The sequence below is a fragment of the Zingiber officinale genome, chromosome 1B (genome assembly GCF_018446385.1).
Source record: "Zingiber officinale cultivar Zhangliang chromosome 1B, Zo_v1.1, whole genome shotgun sequence".
In the NCBI taxonomy this organism is placed as follows: domain Eukaryota; kingdom Viridiplantae; phylum Streptophyta; class Magnoliopsida; order Zingiberales; family Zingiberaceae; genus Zingiber; species Zingiber officinale.
Genome location: NC_055986.1, coordinates 108733012 through 108757433, shown reverse-complemented (window position 1 = coordinate 108757433; position 24422 = coordinate 108733012). Strand labels below are relative to the sequence as shown.

The 24422-nt window shown below is 34.1% G+C and overlaps 2 protein-coding genes and 1 non-coding gene across 3 annotated transcripts; all 3 read left to right on the top strand.

Annotated features, from left to right (window-relative positions):
- The first annotated feature begins 2111 nt into the window (after window positions 1-2111).
- On the top strand, window positions 2112-2183 carry TRNAT-CGU. The gene has a single exon. It is a non-coding gene; the product is annotated as a tRNA-Thr (tRNA).
- A 2650-nt stretch (window positions 2184-4833) lies between these two features.
- LOC122040909 (plastid division protein CDP1, chloroplastic-like) lies at window positions 4834-13771 on the top strand. The gene is made up of 12 exons (XM_042600400.1): window positions 4834-4935; window positions 5154-5260; window positions 5360-5567; window positions 9067-9171; window positions 9253-9375; window positions 9447-9815; window positions 9899-9997; window positions 10069-10200; window positions 10855-10920; window positions 10999-11760; window positions 11831-12021; window positions 13474-13771. Exons 1-12 carry the CDS (start codon window positions 4834-4836, stop codon window positions 13556-13558), a joined length of 2349 nt encoding a protein of 782 aa, XP_042456334.1. The 3' UTR covers window positions 13559-13771.
- A 4317-nt stretch (window positions 13772-18088) lies between these two features.
- LOC121971348 lies at window positions 18089-23101 on the top strand. The gene is made up of 8 exons (XM_042522581.1): window positions 18089-18394; window positions 18561-18660; window positions 20079-20147; window positions 20736-20835; window positions 21645-21721; window positions 22124-22185; window positions 22287-22404; window positions 22521-23101. The coding sequence occupies exons 1-8, from the start codon at window positions 18129-18131 to the stop codon at window positions 22608-22610; spliced, it is 882 nt and encodes a 293-aa protein (XP_042378515.1). The 5' UTR covers window positions 18089-18128; the 3' UTR covers window positions 22611-23101.
- The last annotated feature ends 1321 nt before the right edge of the window (window positions 23102-24422 follow it).

The window sequence follows — 24422 nt, the reverse complement described above, 5'->3', positions numbered from 1 at the left end:
TTACTGTTCTTAATATATTGAGTCAAATTAATATTTGAGGGCATAAAAATAATCAGGAGAAGTAGACGAACACATAGGAGCTGATTTTATATCAATCTGAGGTTGTTTGGAGTATCAGTAAGTTTTAGAAAAAATCGATTGATGGATAAAATATCCTTGGATTGACACGAAACTAGTTTCTATATATTTGCCTAGTTTTGTTGATTATATCCACGCCCTCAAATAAAAATTTAACCCAATATATTGAGAACAATGATTTTTTTTAATACTAATGTGTTCAAAAATTTAATTAGTATTAAAAAAATCATTACTCTTAATATATTAGGTCAAATTGATATTTGAGGACATAAATATAATCAGGAAAACTAGCAAAACACATAGAAACTAATTTCATGTCAATCCAAAGATGTTTGGTACATCAGCTGGTTTTGTCCAAAATCAGCTGATGAACCAAACGATCTCGGATTGAAATGAAACTAGCTTCTATTTATTTGTCTAGTTCTTCTAATTATATTCATGCATTCAAACATTAATTTGGCCCAATATATTAAGAGAAGTGATTTTTTGAATATAAATTGAATTTTTCAACTACATTCGCACTCAAAAAATCATTGTTCTCAGTATATTGGGTCAACTTAATATTTGAGGGCATAGATATAATCAAGAGAACTAAACGAACACATAAGAGCTAGTTTAATGTCAATCGAAGAATGTTTGGTCCATCAACCGATTTTGTTCAAAATCGGTTGATGGACTAAATAACCTTAGATTGACCCGAAACTAGCTCCTATGTGTGCGTCTAGTTCTCTTGATTATATCCATGCCCTCAAACATCAATTTGACCAAATATATTAAGAGCAGTGATTTTTTGAACACAAATAAATTTTTTTGGATACATTCGTATTAAAAAAATACCGCTCTCAATATATTGGGTCAATTTGATATTTGAGAACATTGATATAATTAAGAAAACTAGTCAAATTGAATTTGAGGGCATGATTTCATGAGAATTCGAGGTCGTTTGGTCCATCAGCCTGTTTTGCCCAATTAAATTTTTCGAACACATTCGTGTTCAAAAAATCACTCTTCTCAATATATTAGGTTAAATTGATATTTGAGGGCATAAATATAATTAGGAGAACTAGATGAATACATAGGAGCTATTTTCATATCAATCCAAGGATGTTTGGTCCATAAGTCAGTTTTGGGAAAAACTACTTGATGGACCAAACATGTTCGGATTGACATGAAATTAGCTCATATATGTTCGACGATTTATCTAGTTCTTCTGATTATATCTATATTTGCAAATATCAATTTGACCTAATATATTGAGATCAGTGTTTTTATGAACACGAATGTATTTGAAAAATATAATTCATGTTCGAAAAATCACTACTCTCAATATATTATGTCAAATTGATATTTGAGGATATGAATATAATTAGGAGAATCAGAGGAACACATAGAGACTAATTTCATGTCAATTGGAGGATGTTTGGTCTATCAACCGATTTTGCCCAAAATTGGCTGATGGATCAAATGACCTCGGATTGACATAAAACTAACTTCTATGTATTCGGTTAGTTCTCCTGATTATCCATACTCTCAAAAATCAATTTGACCCAATATATTAAGAATAGTGATTTTTTGAATACGAATGTATTTGAGAAATTTAATTAATATTTAAAAAATTACCGATCTCAGTATATTTGGTTAAATTTATCAGAACATTGATATAATTAAAAGAACTAGTCAAATTTATAGTAACTAGTTTAATGTCAATCGAACATCGTTTAACCTATCAATTGGTTTTATCCAAAATTAATTTAATAAAAAATAAATCAATCAAATGAGTTTTAAAATCAGTCAATTATTTACTTAAAATTTTAAAATTTTGATTTAGTAATTCTGATATTTACCTAGGTTTGATAAAAAGCTGAATTATCATCACTACAGGTAAAATTTCTTCCATCGAATTCGTTATCAGGCCTAGCACGGCATGACTCCACGCACGCGAGTCTACGGTTCTTCCTTCGTATCTTTTTGCGAATTTTGATTCATAGAATTATTTAAAATTATTATAAACATTTATAAGATTTGTCACAACTGCTTCCATAGCATAGTGGTAGTGCGTTCGCTTCGTAAGCGAAAGGTCGCGAGTTCGATCCTCGCTGGGAGCTCTTTTTAAAAGCAATATTTGTTGTGTCGATTATAGCCTTATAGGCAAACTGGCACTGGTTATTATTTTTCTCATTTGTCTCTAAATATCCCAATTATGATTTTTGCCAACAAAAATAAAATTAATGATATATGTATCTGATTTTTTTATTTTTTATGTTTTTTTTTGCTAAAACTCACTGATGATGGTTATTATTTTTCTCATTTGTCTCTAAATATCCCAATTATTATGTTAAAACTCACGGATGATTACTCAATTTTAAAATTTTGAGTTTGATTAAAATTAAGTCTTGAATAAATATCCTATATTAAAATCTCAAATTTAATTAAAGTTGTATGAATTTTAAAATTTTAAAATAGCCTATGTCGAGTGTGAAATAAAGTTTGATAGTGAATGGTAGAAAAATATGATTATATTTATCTCTTACATTATATAAAGAAAGATATATCATGAAATTAATTTATAATTGATTGTTAAGTGAGTAGAGAATAAGAATTTTTTTTTTAATGTATGCACCTGAGCATGATGATACTTAAAATAGATTAGTTATTTTAATGATCCTTTTAATACCGATCCTATAAATATAAAAAAAAAAGATAAATATAAATATATCAACGTTAAACGTATGATAGAATAGATTAATCATCAATTTTATAGAATTAAAACTCGACCATTACTCAAAAAAAAAAAAAAATAGAGCAGTCACATCAACGGACCCTCTAAAATCAATCTGATGTATGTAAAGGAAGATAAATACAAATATACAGTTGAAAGAAAAAAAAAAATCTGACCATTACTCAAGAAGTGATTATAAATAGGGATGACAATAGGTCGGGTTCAGGTCGAATTTTATATCCTTCGTACTCATACCCATCGGGTATAGGATATCCAATGGATATACCCATACCTATTAAAGGACCGAATATATTCTATACGTGTAATTTTTCTTCTTTCTATCGAGCTATTATTATTCAATTAAAAACATATTAAAATTAACATCCTCTATATATATATATATATATAAAAGGATTTGTTATCCTGCGCGACGCCACAGTGCGCGACTGTGCGCGCCGCGAAGGATAACAACTGTTTTTATTTTTTTTTAATTTATGAATTAAGAAAAAAAATTTAAAAAAAATATTTTTTTAAGAGTTTATTTCTAGGGTTCAGGCTTTGGTTATAGTGTTAAAGCTATTTTTTTTTAGATTGTACCTCTGGGGTTTATGCTTCCCAATTAGGTTATAGTGTTTGGTTTTAAAAAAAAATTAAAATAAAATTAATTTAAGCATTTATTGAGTATTGTAATATGTTAAGGGGATATATTAAGGTATTAGAAATTTATATAAGGAAATGTGAAATTTTTTAATTATTTTTTAATTTAAAAATTAATAAAAAAACGCCGATTGATATGCTGCGCGCGCAATACGTTTCCCTCTTCTATAATGCTAATTTGGGCAGGGTTAATAACGGAGTTCCAAATATTATTTATTATTATGTCAAATAAAATTACTTATTAAAAATTTAACATCCCTGATGCTATATGTATTAAATTAAGTTTAAGTATATTTATATATATGTGAGTATTTACAAATCAAAAATATAAAATAATAATAATAATTTAATTATGATAAATAACTTTCTAAATTTAAAAGAGTAGAAATTATTTACCATATCTTAAATACTTAAATCAAATAGAAATTGATACTGTCAGGTATTATTATCATTCACTCATTCAACAAAAATATATTAAAATTAACAACTTATTAAAAATATATATAATTAAAAAAATATATTAAACATCTATATAGTCTCCTCTAATATCAACAAAAATAATAAGTTGATTTTGAAAAAAGAAAATTTTCTTTAATATATGTGTATATATTATTTAATCAGTATTCGGGTTGAGTATCGATATTGATAGTTCCTCCATATCTTCTTTTATTCAGGTCAGGTGTCAAATTCTCCATCGAGTTCGGATGAAATTGTCATCCCTAACTATAAGTGAATAGGTGACCACAACCCTACTTATGATCCTTCCATTTTCATTTCATTTTATATTCAACCTGATAGATTTAAAAAAAATTTTTTTCTAAGAGAGAGAAATAATAGTTTTGAAATCCTAAAACATTGATTATTTTTAAAATTTTTAAATATAATAAATGCACGTATAAGAGAAGAATATTTTTTTAAACAAATATATATGATTTCATAAATATGAAAGTACGATGATTTGAATATTAATAAAAGTCAAGTTAAATTGATTATTTATATATATTTTAGAAAGTTAAAACAATGACATTAATCAGTAAAATAATTCGTTGAACTGATCTTAGTATATAAAAATTAGTTTCCTTTTATAAACAACTTCCATAAAAGTAAAACTATAATCTATAAAAATATTTTGTGAACATGGAATGATTCATAGAAATTAATAAATATTTTGCCGATATTAAAAAAAATCTTAAAATATATCGTAGAGAACGTTTATGGATATTTCTGTTTACGTGGCCTTTTTTTTTGGGGGCTTTCTGTAAGCGCGCTCGTCGCTGCTATATAATACGAGCCTCCCCAGGGTTTTCTCAATTCGTTTCCTTCCGAGTTCTGATTACGCTCTCGTCTCGACATCGCCGATCGCGTGATCCGGGTGGCCAATGGAGACTCTCCCATCGGCAGCGGAGCGACAGCAGCTCATCTCCTTCTTTCTCGAGGTTGCCGCTGACCAGACCGCCGATGTCGCCGCACGATTTCTTGAGGTTCTACCTTGTCGTCCTCTCGCTCTTGATCGTTCGTGCATTGCAGTTATCCTAGAGCGATGATTTGATTTCTCGTTAGCCACCCTTTTTCCGATCTTGTTTTAATTACATTGAACTACAATTACCGAGGATCCCTGTTTGAGCAGGGCCGATTCTGAGTTTTAGGGTTGTTATGTGGTACTGTAATAGTCAGTCTTTAATTCGGATGTATTTTACAGGCTACAGGTTGGAAGTTTGATGAGGCTGTACAGCTCTTCTATGTCAGCAATGAAAGTGGTGGCGTGGAGTCATCGTTCTTACCTCCACAGACTAATGGAATTACTAGGTGGTCTTCGACTAAAACTGTGAAAATTAGGGCGTGTTTTTGTTGGATATAGTTTGCGATGACTCTTTTCTCATTTTTTTGAAATTTCTGTTTCTTCAGTGTGGAAAATATGCTTGCCAGTGGTAGTTCAGTGCAAGGTGCTCTTGAAGATGAAGTGCGAGCACCTTTGCCTGTCTTGATGGATATTAGGGATAAACTTCTATTTGAACCTGAATATGCTGGAGATGTCAAAGAAAAAGTTCCTCCAAAATCTTTTCTTCGAATTCCTTGGTGTTGGTTGCCTGGGGCTCTATGCCTTTTACAAGAGGTAAGCAAGACTTCTTCCATCTGATAAATAAGGGCGTTGGAAGTTTGGTTTTTAGTAACCATTAACTATATGCAGTTGTGGATCATTTTTTAAATTGACATGCAAATACTCTTGAAGTATTAATTGCTTTATGAAATCTATCATCAGTTAGTTTAATCATGTTCTATATGAACTTGGTGAAGTAATGCTTTGGTGTAGCACTAGAAAGATATTTCGATTTTAGTTATTTTGTTACCACTAAATGAACCATTTGGAACATCTTTAGCTCGACAGACATTGTTAACACCCAAATAGTCTTGTAGGAAGTTTCATGGGTATCGTGTTGCAAGAAGAATGGAAGGTGTCTTGCTTCTGTTTCATTGTAGGCTTCACATCTGAGATTGTTATCCACGTTCACGCTTATTCCTTCACAAAAGTCCCTTTGTCACCTGCTTTGGTTAAAATAATCTTCAATAATGTGATATCCTAGGCAATGCCTATGCCATTTATATGTTTACATACCATAAGAGACTTATAAAAACTTTGAAATAAAATGGACATCATATGTTAATAATTTCTCATTATAATTATAGCATGTGATAACCAATAAGATAAGTGACTTTGATGCACTTTGATTTGTTCTATTTGGTAGATTCAGAATATTGGAAAACATGACTAATTTTTCATCTTTAAAGTATCATTTTGTAATTGAGTTTAGATCTATCATAGCATGGTACAACTATTGTATCATGTCGTGCCAACATTCGACATGCTTTAAATCCTTAAGCTTGTGCTTTAGATCAACTAATGAGTTTTAATTGTAATCCTCTTGCATTTAGCTTACTTCCAAATATAAGCCTATGATAATTAAAAGTCAAATTAAAATTGTTATTTACTAGTGGTGAAATATGTATCATGCATCAAATGAGAATATTGGTTCTTGGAGCTTCATTTCCTAGTTTGATCAATAAGATCTAGATTAAATAATGCTCCTAGAACTTCTGGTAGTAGAACTACTTTCACCAATTGTCCATAAATATATATTTGTTAACTATCTGGAGTTGGATTTAGATTGTGACAAGTAGAATTGGAAAGGACATTGGTGGAGTTTAATTTAAATTTTGACCTCATGGTTGTGAGGATTGAGATACTACCCATGAACATTAAGAGGTTCATAGGTTTGGATTATAGCATTAGAGTGTGAGAATGTAAGATTCTATAATTTTAATAAAATATTTTAGGATTATATATGATATATTCATCATATGTATTAATTAATATGTAGTATTAATCTGAACATTTAAAATATTATTCAGATTATAAATATATGAAAAATACAATATAATTCTTAATGCTCCATTTTTTTATTGCAAGTAGTAACTTCATAAGATGAGTGATAGTGATAAGAAGGATGATAATGTCAATAATTAAAATCTACTTGAAAGGTAAAAGAATCTTGTATAATTGAAAAATACATTTCAAATTCTATAAAAAAAAAGGGCAACCCGGTGCACGAAGCTCCTGCCATGCGGGGTCCCGGGGAAGGATCCATTGTACGCAGCTTTGTACGCAGCTTTACCTTGCTTTTTGCAAGAGGTTGTTTCCATGATTCGAACCCGTGACCTTTTGGTCACATGACAACAACTTTACTTGCGCCAAGGCTCCCCTTCACATTTCAAATTCTATGACATGAAAAATTATTTTCTATAACAAATATCAAATTTTGAAATGCATACTGAATGTATATACATCTCTCCGGTCAGGGTATTTGGGATTGAGATTTTACTTAGGAATGATAAGCATGAGATTGGACCATATGTTCATAAGATCCTGAACTATTTCAGCTCTTATGATCTAGATCATTTAGGTTAGTTTGGACCGTAAAATCCTGTCTCTAACGCAATCTTTACTACCTTGTGTGGCTTCACTGCGCTTTGAGATTGGACCTATTAAGGTTGCTTATAGATAGCAAATTCAGAGAAAATTTAGACATATGTAGAACATTGATAAAGATAAAGTGGGATTGTTAGTGCGAGTGATTTAAGCAATGCCTTCTGCAGATATGTGTAGAGTGATATTGGTTGGACAAGATTTTGGTACAAGGCTAGAGGAAAGGGAAGTATTACCAAACATGCCCAGAGGTTCTTGAATATAGATCTCAAGTTTTTGCCCCATATACATGCCTCTGAACAAAAGGGCTTACTCCTAACTAGTAGACCGATGGTGTGTCTAATACTGGAGGGCTTACTAAGAAGGTCACCATTACATCATATTGCTAAGTTGTGAGATTTTCTTGTTGATGATTATAGGCCCTTAGGCTTCTGAAGGAGGAAGATGACCAAATCGGTTAAAGAATCAAGCTTGAGGTTGCTGGATCTACCCAGAAGCAAAAACAAAGATATCTAGAATCTTCACTCTGAGATATTATTCTTGGAGGAAGCTGAGATGATAAGAGAAAGCTAACAGAAGATGAATTGAAGAATCTGCAATTTGCTGAATTTTGTGCCTGTAGAGAGATGCAGAAGCAGGTGATGTTAGTTCTCACAGAAGAAGAATTTTGTGGAAAAGAATTTGCGTCGGAAATAGGAAAATTGGTGGAATCACTATGAGGGTGCAGTCGACAATTTGTATATGTAGAAGGACACTGATATTTTCTGCAGTGGAGGAGAAACTAGGACACTACCAAGAAACAATAGTGAGCAACAAGTCTGATTTCAAAACCCAATCAATCTCCTCTCTATCTACAGTGACGGAAGGACTGAGTAAATGCCCTGCCAAACTGACGGTGGCATGATGCTAAGAAGTAGCTGCAACAAAGAGGAACTGTGATGAAGATGATGCATATATTTGTTATGCAGAAATTTGTAAAGATTTGCTACGAGATGAAGCTGATGAATTGAATGTGGTGTGTACAATAGCATGCATTGTGAAGATGAGAGGGGATTATCCAGGTGCGTCAAGGTTCATTGTGCAATGCAGACAACTGGTGTAAAAGACAACACAATCATGCACGGGAGATCCTCGGAATGGGAGTTGATGCCATGTCATTTGGAATTTTTCTCTAGTGCTGTACATATATATGTTATCTTTTGATCGATTTACATAGACCCTTTAACTATTTACCAAAAAGCCATAATAGATGCAAAAGTAAACCAAGTTCAATGTCCAATCATCCAATCAAACACATCGGTTGATAAAAATTCATAGAAATTGAGACAATCCCACTTCATGGAAATCCCATCAAAATTGACATACTCTGATGCTATTGAGGTGTGACAATATGATTGACCTCACCGACTCGGTATGCTATACCTATGGGCATTCAAACTGTTCTTCCCAATTGGTATAGTTGGCATCTCCAACTTCTATCCGCAGCTGCATAAATATGCACTGTTATCAATTAAGCACTTACCAACTTTTTCATTATGTCAAAACAGGAGATGAAATTCTACTGTAATCTTGCCTACTTTGCATTGTTTTCTTTTGAGAAATGTGACAGGTGATTCGAAATCTGATGCAGGTAGGAGAAGAAAAGCTGGTTTTGGAAATTGGCCAAGCAGCTTTGAAACTTCCTAATGCAAAGGCATACAACCATGATTTGCTTTTCTCGATGGCTTTAGCTGAAGTAATGCATTAGCCAATATATAAATTCAATTATTTTGTACGATTGTTTTATTGTGTTTGATTGTTTTTCCCTCTTTGACAGTGTTCAATTGCCAAGGTTTGTTTTGAAAAAACAAAGATTTCTGAAGGTTTTGAAGCACTTGCACGTGCTCAGTATCTATTAAGGAGTAGCATCTCTTTGCATAAAATACCATTATTATCACAGGTAATTATCCTTCTTAATGATTTACTTGAGAGTTCTGCATGAAATGACTGTTTTTGATGGAGCATTCTCAGATTGAAGAATCCTTAGAGGACCTTGCGCCTGCTTGCACATTGGAGCTTTTGAGTTTGCCACATTCTCCTGAGAGTACTGAGCGTAGGCATGGAGCATTAGCTGCATTGCAAGAATTGGTTAGACAGGGTCTGGATGTTGAACCTTCCTGTAGAGTTCAAGATTGGCCATGTTTCTTAAGTCAGGCTATGAATAAGTTAATAGCACTTGAAATAGTAGATTTGCTTTCTTGGGATACTTTGGCTGTTATTCGCAAGAACAAAAAATCAATCGAGTCTCAGAGTCAAAAAGTAATCATTGATTTCGGATGTTTTTATTTGGCCATGATGGCTCATATTGCTCTTGGGTTCTCAACAAGAAATACTGAGATGGTATTATCCTTTAGCCGGTGACAATGGTTTGTTACTATTTTATGCCATTATTTAATCCAAATTTCATGCTTATATTAATGTAGATCACTAGAGCAAAAAACACATGCGAGTGTTTAATTGCATCAGAGGGAGCAACAGACTTGAAGTTTGAGGAAGCTTTTTGTTCGTTTCTTCTTGGCCAGGTATTTTATTCTGGGTTAAACCTCTGTCATTGTTCATTTACATATTTATTTATGAGTTGCTTTGTCTTCAGCATGGGACGATGGAGGCTATTGAAAAGCTTAACCAACTTTTAGTTATTAGAAGTTCTACCACACACAATTCACTGTCGAGTATGAGCGTAATGGAGAAGAACAAGGACACGGGCTCTCTCAATCAAGCATTGGTATGTGTGTTTTAATCTGTTACATTCTATCTTTATTGAGCTAAAGATCACTGTCAAGCTGAATTTCTTGGCTACTTTGGTAATTAAAGTAGTTTTAGGTGTTCGAGTTATGTGCCAATTTCTACCTAAAAAATAGTAATACTTTCAGAATAATTTACATCTATGATAATTGCTAAAAGCAAGCATCTAAGTTGGTCCAATGACACATCTATCAAAAAGATTATTTGGTTAATGAGCTGTATACATGTATCTTTAATTTAATTGTTACTGATAAAAGGTTTAATTTTGTAGTCTTAATTGCATTGTTTGATTCTAGGATTTATTGCCCAAGTTTCAAATAACCTCTTGTAACTTCTTGGAATTATGAAAGTTTTAGTCTCTTAAATATTGTTGTACAAAAAGCGAAAAGCACAGTCAGATGATTGTTGCTGATTCTTGAATTTTCTGCATAATGTAAAACTGGACCTTTTCAGGTCAAGGTCATGTTAGCATTTTAAGCACTATAAATTTAGTTGAATTTTATGAGGGAAATGGTAGATGTGATTTGGGATCACTTCCATGAACTGTTGTGTATGAGCATATTAGTTGCTGATCAGAGAATTTTCATTAAGGTTGAAATTGTCTTATGCCAGACGAACTACTGAAATTTACCAGGAAAATTGGTTGAAGGACGAAGTTCTTTGTCTCTTTCCAGATACACGAGATTGCTCCCCTTCTTTGGTAAGTCTTTGGAGTGGACTGATGTAATATTGTGTAAGGTGTTTGCACAAATATCTAAGTTTTAAGTGTACAACATAGACCAACTTCTTTGGGAGGCCAAAGCGAATTCTTATCACCGGCAATCAGCAAATAGCTAAGAAAGCACTTGCTTCTACCATCCAGTCTGTATCATCGTTTGATCTTTTACCTGAGCATGGAGCTTCTTGCGGACAAGCCTTGCATGTTAGTTCAACGAACCATCTGGGTGAAGCTGTCAAGCAACTTGCACCGGTTAACTTGCAGATGCAAAAGGCAGAAGGTGGCACAGCTGGTACTGCTTCCTTGCGATCTCAGCTGAAAAATCTTGAGTCTGATCGTAAAAGATTCTGGGAAAGTTGGTTTATGAAAGGAGATACAGCTGGAATGATTGCCTATATGACTCTTTTTGGATGTATATTACTGGGTTCGTTTAAGCTCTTTGCTTTGCAATTTACTCATTCTAGAATTCCACATACAACGAAATCATATCAACCTCGCATTGTTAGTGAAGCTGCTGATATTAAATATTGCAAACCTGGCTCTATAGACCTGGGTATAACTAGTCAAATGTGGAAGTTCTGGGTAATGTTGAGCGAAAACTTTCAGAATAAAATTAATTTTGGAAGTTTGCAACAGTCATGGCCAAGTCAGGATGTTTCATCCCCTGTTTCAGCTTCTGTTGCAATAAATAAGCAGGAAATGCCAATCAAGGAAGCAGAAGCACTGGTAAAACAATGGCAATATATAAAGGCTGAGGCTTTAGGTCCTGAGCATCAAATTCAGTTGCTTCCCAGTATTCTTTCTGGAACCATGCTTATGAAGGTAAAATTTGAAGTACATGTTCTTTCCCCTTGTATCTTAACATCATTTATCTTATTTGGATACATGTTAGTGGCAAGATTTAGCCTCGTCGGCAAAAGTCAGATGCTGTTTTTGGAGGTTTGTCTTATTACAAACTTCTATTGTGCGTGCTGAGATCTTATCAGACGGAATTGATAGTGAGATTGCCGAGATTGAGGCTTTACTTGAGGAAGCTGCTGAGCTTATTGATGGTACTGAGGCCAAAACTCCAAGTTATTACAGGTTCTTCCTCAAACTAGTATAACCTAAAATCTGTTATATTACTTTCCGATGGAATTAAAAATCTGAAATTAAAATCAACAATTAGATTTGTGTTAAATTTAAATGTAACTATGTCAATGGTTTATGCACCTAAACTACTAGACCTTGCTTACTTAATGTGTTTGTGTTTAATTACCATATCTAAAATTTCATATTATCACTACTTAAAGGTCCTCTGGTGGTCAGAGCTATAGTACACTTACATATACATGTTTTTGTAATTTATTAATCTGCTATAGCCATCTCAACATTTTTATCTATGCTACATTAAGGCTCTGTAGTTAATATTTTTTATTAATGGCTTGATAATAGATTTTTTCTCCTTTGATTTTCAATACTGCATATAGGATGTCTATTTTGGTTCCATTGGGTTCGCATTGACCAACACAACTAGAACTCCGATGTGGGAAGGGGTTGACTAAACAAAAAACGTTGAAGAGAAAATAACCTAAGGAAAATATAAGTTTGATGGAATAAGAGATGAACTCCTCCTGTTGGTCTCACATGGTTAGGTGAGTCCTATTAGGTATTGTTAAATAGCATGGGCTCCATACTCTTAAATGCTTTGGTATTTTGAGTGAAGTTGGGTTTCTCATGGAATCTTAATATCAAACCAAGTCATTTACCTTGTGCAATGTTTAAACTGAGGAGGCATGAGGTAATAAACAATAACTTGTTCAGGGATATGATTAAGGCCGTCCTCACATGCTCAAGTTCCAAGGGATCCCCTATATAATTGAAACTCAATGTAGGTGTCCAAGTGTACTTAGGCTTTAGTTGATAGCTCTATGTAATTTACCCATTATTTTTTTAATTATGTAATCCTCGCATAACAAAGTGTCATTACCAGAATGTCACAATTTTTATTTTAAACCTGTAGAGGCACATAGCAATTACACAAACCTTCTTAGTGCTTTATTTCAACTGACACGTCTTCATTGATAGGGGATAAGCTTCAAAATGCCTCCTAAGAATTAATTGCTTTTTAAAATGCCCCTGAGGCTTCATTATTGTCAAATGCTCCCAAGTTATTTTCATTTTGCTGGCTAAATGCTTTCTTTCGATAACAACTGATTGATTTGAGTGGTAGTTTAGAAAGGCAAAATCAGCAATTCGATCTCAGAGGGGAAATTTTGATAGCAAAATATAAATGTTTGGGGACATTTTGACATTAATGAAACCTTTTGAAAAATTAAACTTTGCGGTTGTTTTTGGATATTTTTTCTTGTTGATGTTTTGTGCTTGTTTTTGCAGTTTAATTTATTATCCCCTTTTATAAAATAATGCTCTCAGTTTTTTTGGTCCATTCGTCTCTCTAATTTTCTTTTTATTTTGCAAGTTACATTTTGCATGTATGTTAGATATGTGGAGTACTTGAGAGCTGATTACTCTTTTCTACTAATACATGCCCAGCTCATACAAAGTTTTCTATATTTTAAGAAGACATGAAGATGGTTCGTGGAAATTCTGTGAAGGCGGCGTCGAGAATCAAATATGACCCTGCTCAGATGCAGCTTTTTCTACCGCAATTTGTAGATGAGCCTATTTTAGCTCGAGATTAAACATCCATGCAGGTGGAAAAGTAATAAAGCACGGAATTTCGAAGATTAGTTGATTTTTTTTTTCTTTTTCACTATAATTGTGGATTCCATTGTTGCTGAACCAAGACAGAAGTTTCAATCGTGTGTATAAATGGAAACCTTATTTCTCAGTTGCTATTGAGTGGTATTCTCATGCTAATCTTGACTCTTGAAAACACGGCCCAACAGTTCATTCTGCTAAATTCATTTATTAACTCTTCTTTGGACAATCTGCAAAGTAAGGCAATGGAAACAGACTTCAATTTTGCAAAAAGTGCATGTTTTGATTCGTTTGTATGCTTGGATGATTCTTACCTAGGATTTGATTTTAGAAGAATTGTGAACATCTTCAATTACTCATCCTTTTAACAGTACCTAGTTTGAATAAGATCCTGCAGCCATCCCAACTTGCATATTGCTTTTGGTGATGCTGAGGTGAGCACACTAGGCTTTCCTCATGCTGCAATGACTCGGAGCTTTCCTGTCTCGGAGCCATTCATCTGTCTCTTTAAACCAGCAGGTAATCTCCTTCCTGTGAGTCTCAGTGCCTTAAGTCAGCTTATTCGTCACTTTTCGACTGGTAGCTCTAGCTTTCTTCCTTCTTTGTGGTCGTTGTGGTGTCTTTGCCTTTTTTGCACAAAAGAGTGCAGGAATCTATGGATTCCTTTCTGGTACCGGATCGTGGTGGAGCCCAGGAGAGGTTTAATTTGGGTGGGTGCTGAGTGCATTGAAAGAGAGCTTTTGGAAGATCTGTGGCATAGTTCAGTCGAGGAAACGTGGGCATAGGCTACATTGGCTTCTGCTGCACAACAAGATGCATGGAAGGTGAGTCAGCAGCTGTGGCTCCATTGCTTGTGGCCACCCAACTCCACTTAAGCTCCTCCTCTTGTAAGTTGCTTTTGTCTTGGTGCTTTGCCTCCATTGCTGCAATTTGCCTCCTTTTTTTTTCCTCATGCTTTGTCACTGTCCATTCCTTTTTCTCCTACTGTACTAACTTTTTTTTTCTTTCTTCTTTCTTCTTTCTTTGCCCTTTAATTTGTTGTCCTCAGTGTTGTTCACTTTGCTCGTGTTGGTTGATGAACAGACAAATTAGGTTTGAGTTATTGGAGAATTTTAAGTCTAAAGAAACAGGTCTGTGCAAAACTCAATGATTCAGGCAGGGAATAAGTCTGAAGCTTAGGGGGAAATTGAATTTTGAGTGTTGCTGGGGGCATTTTGACAATCTCAAAATTATGAGAGCTAATTTTAAAATAACATACACTTGGTTTTAAAATTTATCCCAAAGTGCTTATTGACATTTTTCATGAAGAAGTTTGGAGTTTGATAATATTGAAGAAAGTTCATTAATAATTTATAAATAAATTTATTTATTAACATTTAAAATCTCAATTATGATTTTTTAATTTAAATTTATTTATCGTCTCGTAACATTTACTCCTTTAATGACATTGTAAAGTGAAAGATTCAAAGTTCCCTTTTTCGACCTAAAATCTTGGGAGTTTTGGATTCTTTTGGATTCATATGATATAGTCAGCTTTGCCTTTTGGTATGGGTCCATTTTTTGGTCGCATTCTTTTTTTTTTTAAAAATTTTATTTTATGGTATGTGACTTCACGGAGCCTTTTGATGGTCATGAACTTATTGCCTCTACAATCACCCAAACTTCATGGTGAATTTTATACTTAAAGAGACTTTTTTTTTATAAAAATATGTCAATGGGATTTATTTATGTATTTTTAGTTTAAATTAACTATTTTGCTATAGTGGCAAAACAAAATAGTTAAGCAGTCATTAGCTATGTGTGTTAGTGGGCTGTGGAATTTATCACGTTACTTACTGGGTGGTATAAGTGAAACTGGCTGACCAACACATGCAGTTTAGATCAATTAGATGATGTGATTCAGTAAAGTCTATTAGATTAAGATTAATGAAATTGATTAGGTCGTATGATCCATCGACTTTGTGGAGATTGATGAAGCCTTATAGAGTAGTTAAGTCAAGTAAACTCATCGAGCCAGGTATAGGTAGGATGGGCCTATCATGCCAAATGAGATAGGCGATTGGACAAATTAAATGAATAAATTCCGTTGAATGGGTCGAACAGTTAATCATGTTGTTTATCTGAACAAGACCCTAAAGAGTGATTCTAGCAAGTTGAATGAGTTGACTACTTGACTAGCTCTACAATATGAGCATCCTAAATGAGTTGAGAAACATCAATCATTAACATAATTATACATTAACTGAGTGAAAAACATGGTAATGTTACATTAGTGGTTTCCTTATGATTGTCTCACGTTATTGAGAAAGAGTTCAATAGAAACTCAAATTGACAAGTACATGGATAGAATCCTGCAAAGATAATGAAATTCTCTATTGAGTTTTGATCCCCGATCATTATATTCATTATCCTATGTACTTATCAATTGAGCCAAATGAGTTGAGTCCAATATAATTGAGTGTGTTTAAGTGTAATTTTAAATTTATTTATTAATAATCTTATCTAGTAGAGTTAGATAGAAGCTTTTTATCAAGCTTAATTAATATTATTATTGTTTTTATAAATTAGATTAAATCTTTATCTAATATATGAAAATTATATTACTTTTTAAATTTTCAATATATTATAAATAATTTAATATTATTTTATAAAAATAATTTTTAATTAAAATTTACATATATTAATCAATAGATTTATATATAAATTATTGTGTATGTATATTAACAAATTAAATTTATTAATGTTTGAATTTCTTTATTTTATATATTCTTTTATGAACATAAATAGTTTTTTTTATCATAATTGAATATTAAATTTAAATTTATTCTCAAAAATGAATCAAATAAAATATTTAAAATAATAATAATTTTTTCATTTCAAAAATTAATTTCTAATAATATACATATCAACTAAATATAGCCAACAATTTTGTCCATCTAAGCCACTCTATAAACCAAACAAAGAAAGTTTAAAAAAAATATTTTTTTATCTGATAGATCTTGTGAATATTGAGCATGGATCCTTCGATCCGTAAAATATAGATCAGAGGATGAATCATTTTTTATTTATTTTATACGTGAAATCATCACTCTCTATCAATGATGAAAAATAATTCATGCTTTGATCCACTTTCACGAATTCGAGGATTTGAGCTCGTGAATATTGGTCGACAATCTCAGAAGTCCGCGTTGAGGGGGACGCGATCTAGACAAAGATCACAACGCGAGCTGCCAGCCAACTTCCAGTGTTCTTGGAAGAAACAAAAACAAAAACAAAAACAGAGGATGTGTTAGATTGAAGTTGAACAACCCACCCAGCGAACCTTTGCTTCCGTTTGGAATCTTGCTCGAAGGCCACCATGAGAGTTGACGCCGCAATTTTAAACTCTCTGGCCGGCCCGTAGCCCCAAAAAACCAGCTCATGATGTGCGCCGCAGGATCTTGCCATCCCCACCGCCGCCATCGTCGGATCCACGTGTCGACGTAGTACGACCAACGCGTGGCCAGGATCTGCCATCCAACGGCCCGCCGTCCCCATCGGCCGCGAGAATCTTTGCCGCGAAATGGCATTCGCGTGATTAACCTCCATCCCAGGGGCGATTGTCAACTAAACTAGTCGAGGGAGAGGCGGAAGTGGAACGGGAAGGGCACTAACCCCCAACTTGCTGGCTGCCCAAAGTCCAATCTTTCGAGGAGGAAAGGAGGGGGCGATCGACATTGGGGGAACAGGCGAGTGGGAATTCCTTTTGTTGGTTGACAGCGATTAAGGGAATCGGGGAGAAAGGGTCGAAGGGGGAAAAGGGCGGTGGCCGCGCGAGCAGGCGGTATCGGCATCTTATTCCGTCTGCGGGATTCATATCTGAGCTTTCAAGCTCCAAGAATCCGGTTTTCTCCGACCGCTGTGCTCGGGAAGGAAGCGCCTTTTCCTTTGCTTTCTCATTGTGGAAGGAAAAAAGCAGCGGCGGTGCGGTGAAAGAACGAAAGCTGGAATCTCGCTACGCTTCTTCTCTCGCGCAGAGCCACCGTTTACCTTTGGAGGAAGAGGAGGAGGAGGAGGATGTCAAAGGCAGGTGATTGTCGTCACTGGTATCTTGCTGGTCAAGGCTAGGGTTTTAACTCTCGTAAAAATATATATATGAAAATGGTCTTTCTTCCCTCTCGAGCTTCTTGTCATCTTTGATTGAAGTTAACTGAGTCTTCGTACTGTTCTTCTGCAGGAACTAACCTTCATCCTTGTGTCTATGGGTCATTCCACTCCGATCAACCATAGTCGAGCTCCTCCAGTTTGGAACTTTGTTCCACTTTAAGCTAGATTTCAGAGATTCTTCAGAAAGCAATGAAGAGTAACTTGGGACGTTTTCGAATTGTGTGATAAAAGTGTAAAGTGTGATAGGTTTTATTGCCTTTGGAGTTTAGCCGGTAGAGATGGCAGCTGATTCTAACATGGGTTCCTAAGCCAATCTGCCTCCTTCCTTCCATCATCCTCTCATGGTTTCTTTTCAGTCAGGCGCTAGAAATAGCTCGAGGGGCTTGAGTCCTGATGAAGTCTGCAGTTTGGGTGGGAACAACAGCATGGTTGGCATGTTTAATTCTCTGGGTTCTGGCTTGATCAATCATATGGATGCGACGACTTCAGTTCAGTACTCTGCGGGATCTATGCTTCGTGAACCAGTGCCAGGGTTTACACATGTGTCAGGGTCGCCCGCATATTGGTTACAAGAAGAAATTGAAATTTTGCACATAGGCCTTATCAAGTATGTTATGTGGCATGCCATCTCTCAGAATTCTCTTAATTGTTGTTTGTTTTTGCTGTTTATCATATTTTAGATTTATCTTGTGTGTTATGGCTAACATAAATGGTCTTGATTGTTTTTGTTGTTTATTTATGTTTCAATATTAATTTGTGTTTGTGAAAGACAGATATTCTCATCTCGTTGGAATACGAAAGTACACAATGATATCTTTTATGTTGCCTAAGAAGACTATAAGGGATGTTGCATTGAGGTGCCAGTGGATCACAGTAAGTTCTTTGTTCACAATGATAACTTTTATGTAAAACTCTGGGTTTCATTTATGTTTTCTATTTTGTAAATATATCGTTAGCTAGCTTGAATTCTTAAAATGGCCTTTTCCTTTTGGGCTTAAGGCTCTTGCACCAGTGCTACTTCTGGCTGCTGCCTCTGGCTCTTCTTACCGAGAAAACTCGGTTTCAATGTTTGTGCTAAACTATCATTCAATATTCAAATTGTCCTTTCCTTCACGTTGAGTTTAACATGTGGAATTATATACTCTCTACCAGAGCGACTTATACTCAACTTCTGACCCAGAAGCATGCTTTGCTTCGCCCTTTTCTATCATTCCACACATGACACATATTTTGTTATGTTGAAATATAATTCGTTCAAGAGGATATCTCTAATCCCAGAGCCCTCTACAATTGTTGCCTTAACTTATACTGGACTTAGCAAGTCGGGCAATGGCATCTGCACACAAACATAACGATCAATCATTTTCCATTGGAAAAAAAAACTTGTAGCTTGTCATGCTTACATTACTTCAACTTATATTTATTTGTCAACTATAGAAATAAAGCAATATGCAATTAGTGACCAGTCTGCCTCACTTGGCTTATTACCGATTCAAAACCAATCCTTTAAGAAGTGAAGCATATAGTTAGGATACTATGTTTGGTCGGATGATCTTTATCCTTTTTCATGTTTTTTGGTTGGATATTTTTCTTTTTAAATATGATCTTAAAATTTAGAGATTTTGGAAAGCTGAAACATGAAAAATAGTTCTTTTCACTTTTCCTTTTTCTTTTTTGGAAATGTGAAAGGCAGTGGCAGATTTCGTAATGAAACCAAAACCAATCCCATATTAGCTTTCCATTTTGTCCATTGAAATTCCTTCTCCCTTTCTATTCTTTCTTCTTTTACAAAGAACAACCATGTGCTAACTCTGTTCTTACAACATAAGTGGATTCATTAAATCTTCTTGATCTTCAATAAGAACTCAGCCATGCTTCATCGATATTTTTTTTTCTTTTTACTTTTTCTTTTTGTTTTCAAACAAAACTCCAAAATATTGATATGTCAATGTATGGATCATAGTGGCCTTCATTTCAGTTAAAGTTTGCTTTCTTTGTCTATGTCCGATATAGATTGTTAGTTCAATCAATCATCTTTTTCTACAACAAAATTTATTTATGAACAACAATATACGTCTAATGTCCAAGTAATTATCTGTTTTAATACAACGATAAAATAAAGTTGAATGCACTTTCCTCTGGCTTGTGTTGATCAATGAATCCTCAAACCTGGAGGTATCAACTTAGAGACCATACGATTAAAGACACGTTATTGTTATTAGTGCTAAAAGATCATTAGGCATCCTTTTATCTATTTTATCTCTCCACCAACACATTGATCTCTCTTGCAGCACAAGGAAAATGGAAAAAGACAGAAGACGAAAGAATTTCATACAGCAAGAAAGGCAAAAGATATGCAGGTAACTCTTCGACATGTTTTCATCTGATAATTGTTTTCCAATAATCAATTCTCTTGTGTGCCAGTTTGCATATATTGGTCATAGGAATTGTGTTAAATGCTAATGAGTTTCTCATCAGCTTTTAATAAAACAGAAGACTCAGTCACATGATAATCTGGTATTCATGCATACCCGACCTATTTAATTCATGTTCGGGTACCAAATTATGCTTAATAATCAGGTTTGGGTCTTGTTTATGTTTGTTTACGACATGTACATGTTTATCATCCAAAGCAGGTATCGAAACAGGTTTAGTGGCATATATTTAATCCAATGTGATCTAGATAATACCCAATCCACTGCCATCCCTATCCCGCTTATTTACATGCGATCGAAATGTAATGTGATTATGCCTTTAGGTAAAATGTTTTTATTCATAAACATGTACAAACATTAGGAGAGAATTATAGCAACTGAATCTTTCAACTTTATCTTGATAGCGGTTTCACAATTAAGCTTATAAGCTTGTTTGCATTCCTAAAATTAGTTATAGCTTATTGGTTCCTTCAACAATTTATGATTTTTATCAGTGTTCTTCTAACACTTTAGGATAAGATCGGCGGTGCTCCCTCAGCAGCCAATATTTCCAGGGCTCCTAGATTGCTTTCAGGGAATCGTATGAAGATCCAGGATATTATACCATCCGAAGGTTAGTTTTGGAGCACTCGAGTCATATCCTGAAATTTTTGCACAACATACTAAGACTTGTTGCTTTTAACTCTTTCTTATTTAGTCTAAATAGCTTGTGATATACTTAACGCCGATCGGTTGCACCTTGTATCAGATTCGCTTGTTTCTGCTTTTGATACTATAATGGTTGCATGATTTTCTTGAACTCTAATTAGCTTTAGTTGATCGTGTTATGCCATTTTTGAAAATGTTATGCCTCGTTCCATACTCCCCTCTAGTTATCCAGTAACTGTATATTTAGTTCATACTTGATGGAATGGAATGGATAAGAGACATAATAGGAATATTGTATTCTTTAGTTTGGTTCATTGAATAGAATTGAATGAATCATTTCATTTCTACGTTTGGTTGGTAAAAGTTCGGCACATCCATTGGCTTAGCCAACTTGCTCGGTTTGTTTGGTCCGACCTAGTTTGCTAGGTTCACTATACTTGCCCTATCCACCTAGCCTGCATGGCCCGCTTGGTCCACCGTGTGTGTTCAAAATATGTATTCTTGGAAAATTAGATAGAGTAGAAATAGATATTCTTTGGAGAGTGAGAAAAAGTTAAAGAACCATTAAGGAATAATAATTCCATTGAAATTGACATTCGGTGTTCATTTTTGTTAACCGATTTAATAATACTTATACGATGAAAATTCATAGGAAATTGAATAAGCTATTCACGTGTTTTGATTATCGTTTCACTTTGTTTTTTTTCTTAACTAGTGTTATGTTGTCTTCTCTCTTTTTAGTTTGTCATTATATGTTTCTTCCTTGTCATACAGCTCCCTCTTTAGAGCGTATTTTGGATGAAAATGATAAAGTTATGGACGAAATTGTAAAAAATATTAACCGAGGCACGGTATGTTTTCTTATCCTTTTGTAATTGTTGCTTTTCTATGATTTGAGTCTTCGAGTCACATTTTTTTTGGTGGAATATATTAGTCCAATCGTATTCCTGGTCGTAATGGCTACTTTCCTCTTCCATCCTACTCATCCACCCAAGTAAACAAATGACTTCGGAAATTTGTATTCTTAGAGATGCTCCTAAGCATTTAATTAAGATACGTAAATCGTAGTGTTACATCAATGTGTTGATGATTTTTGAGATTTTATGGTTTAATAATCCCTTGGTAACTAGCTAATTAGTTGAATAATCTACTTGTTTGCCAAAGGATATGAGAAACTCTAGTTCTTTGTGGTTCTTATTTGTTCATTATCTATACTTTTCGGTTACTAAGTGTGTACATTCTTGACGTTGCAGTTAGAGGAGAACGTTAACATATTTCGTTATGTGAAAAATAACATCTCGATCGTCAATGATAGGTGAGTTGCCTCTTCTCCCTCTTCTTCGATCACTTTCATCGTATGAGATTACATTGTGCGAATTATGATAATTCGTAAAGTGTCACCCCTACTACTTGCAGAATAAGTGCAATGTCTTCGACATTGGACAAATTTCCTGGATCTATGAGACAGATGCCTACTTTGCAAGTATTTGTAAATGATGAGCTTCTCGCAAGTCTTATCCATCGCACTGGAAATGTAAGATCCTGTTTTGCGTTTTACATAGGAGTTTTAAGGTTTTGACAAGTCTAACATGAACTTTCATACGATGGAAACATCGAACTGAGTCACTTGCACATTTTTCATTTCGGAAGGTTACCGGCCTTGCTCCTCCCAGAAAAAGCTATCGGTTGGACGCAACGAGCATCAGGCCGAACATAGGAGGATTTAGAGAGCACACATAAGCTGTCTGTGTTCATCTGCCGACGAGAAAGCCCCTGTAACGGCTCCAAACCATGGAATGACATTGGGCATCAAATTCTCTCTGAAGCTAAATTGTTTGCTGGATAGTTGGGGGTGTAGAAATCAATAGGTAGAGGAAAGAAATAATATAAAGTTTTTTTATGGTCATTAGGGGGCTCACCTCGGTGCGGAAAAAACAATGGTATCTGTATGTTGTCGATAGGTTCAATCCGGAAAATGTGGACTGAGAAAAGGTCATATGTTTCTTGATCGATCGTTGATGTGACCAAGTGTATGACGAAGCGTATGGTGTTTATTTCCGATGATCGATCGTTGATGCTTCTTCGGAGGTTGTGTTTGTTGTTATCTCATGTAGGCAAGGTCGAATGTTGGTTTAAGTTAGTAGGACTTAAATTTGAGTAAAATAATATCATACTTACACCTACATTAAAAATGAGGCAATTTTTCAAAGGGTGTCTTTGAAGTTTGAAAATGTCTAAAAGATGCACATAAGTTTTATTCTTCTTAAAAAATGCATTTGATTTCAATTTTATCCGCAACTATCGACATTTGTTTCTTCTCTTTCCTATGCGTGCCACCATCTCTCTTGTCTTTCCTCTCCTATGTTTTTTTCTCTCGAAGTGATTTATGTCAAGTGGTAAGTATGGCGACATAGGTTGCTTGAGATTTTGAGTTTGAGTCCTCTTAGTAATAAATAAATCTTTCTTTAAGGGTCTGTTGATTGAAGTACTGTCTTGACAGTAGGATCTCTTATTAATACAGTGATATTGTGTCTAAAAAATCTCTTAGCAGTTTTTTGATATAGGATCGTTTTAGCGGTGAGATCAGTCACTATAAAATGTTTATCTAGATAATTTTTATCTTCAGGGTTGTGATGTCATGGTAGGACATTCAAGTTGTCACTTAGTTATCCACGGTTCGAATCTCAACTATGATATATTTGTAGAAATTTTTCCTCCAAATGGGGGACGTAATCAAAAGATGCTGAGCTTTTGGGTTGGCCGTCGCGTGCGCTTCCTTATTTATCCTGGTGATCGGTAGAAAACTTCCCTGGAACCGGACTGATCACTCCTAGAGATAGTCAAAGAGGCTAACTAGGATTATTATTATTTTTTTCCATCTCCTATTTGAATATACAATATTTTTTTTCTCAACTTTTTTTAAAAAATTATATCATCCTCTAAATTAATTTATTTATTTTCAAGAGGAGGTTAATAAAATATTAAAATTATTTTGTTCTATTTTTTTTAATATCTTCTATTTTTTAATATCTAATTATAAAATAACAAAAATTTAAAATAAAATAAAATAAATAACATGAACAAATTTATTAATAAAAATAATTAAAAAATAAAATAAAAAATTATTTTGATGTTGATTTTTAAAAATTAACACTATAGTTTAAATATAAGTGATTATGGTGTCGATTTTCAAAGATTAGCACCACAATATAGGTTATGATCACACATTATGGTGCTAATTTTCAAAGACTAACGCCATAGTAGTGTTGGTTTCTAAAGACTAAAATCATAGTGTTTTGAAGGTTTCAAATCGTTTTTAAGGATTTGAAAGAGTAAATGAGGTTTATTTGAACTTAGGTTCATCTAATAAACTCATAGGAGTTAGAATAAGTCTAATTATGTCTATTAATAGATTTTGACTAAAATTCATTAATGAACCTAGGAGACTTAGGGGGCGTTTGGTTTGTATTTTCCACGTTGTTTTCTGTTTTCATTTTCTGAGAAAATGAAAAACGCGTTTGATTTGCGTTTTCCACGTTCATTTTTAAGAAA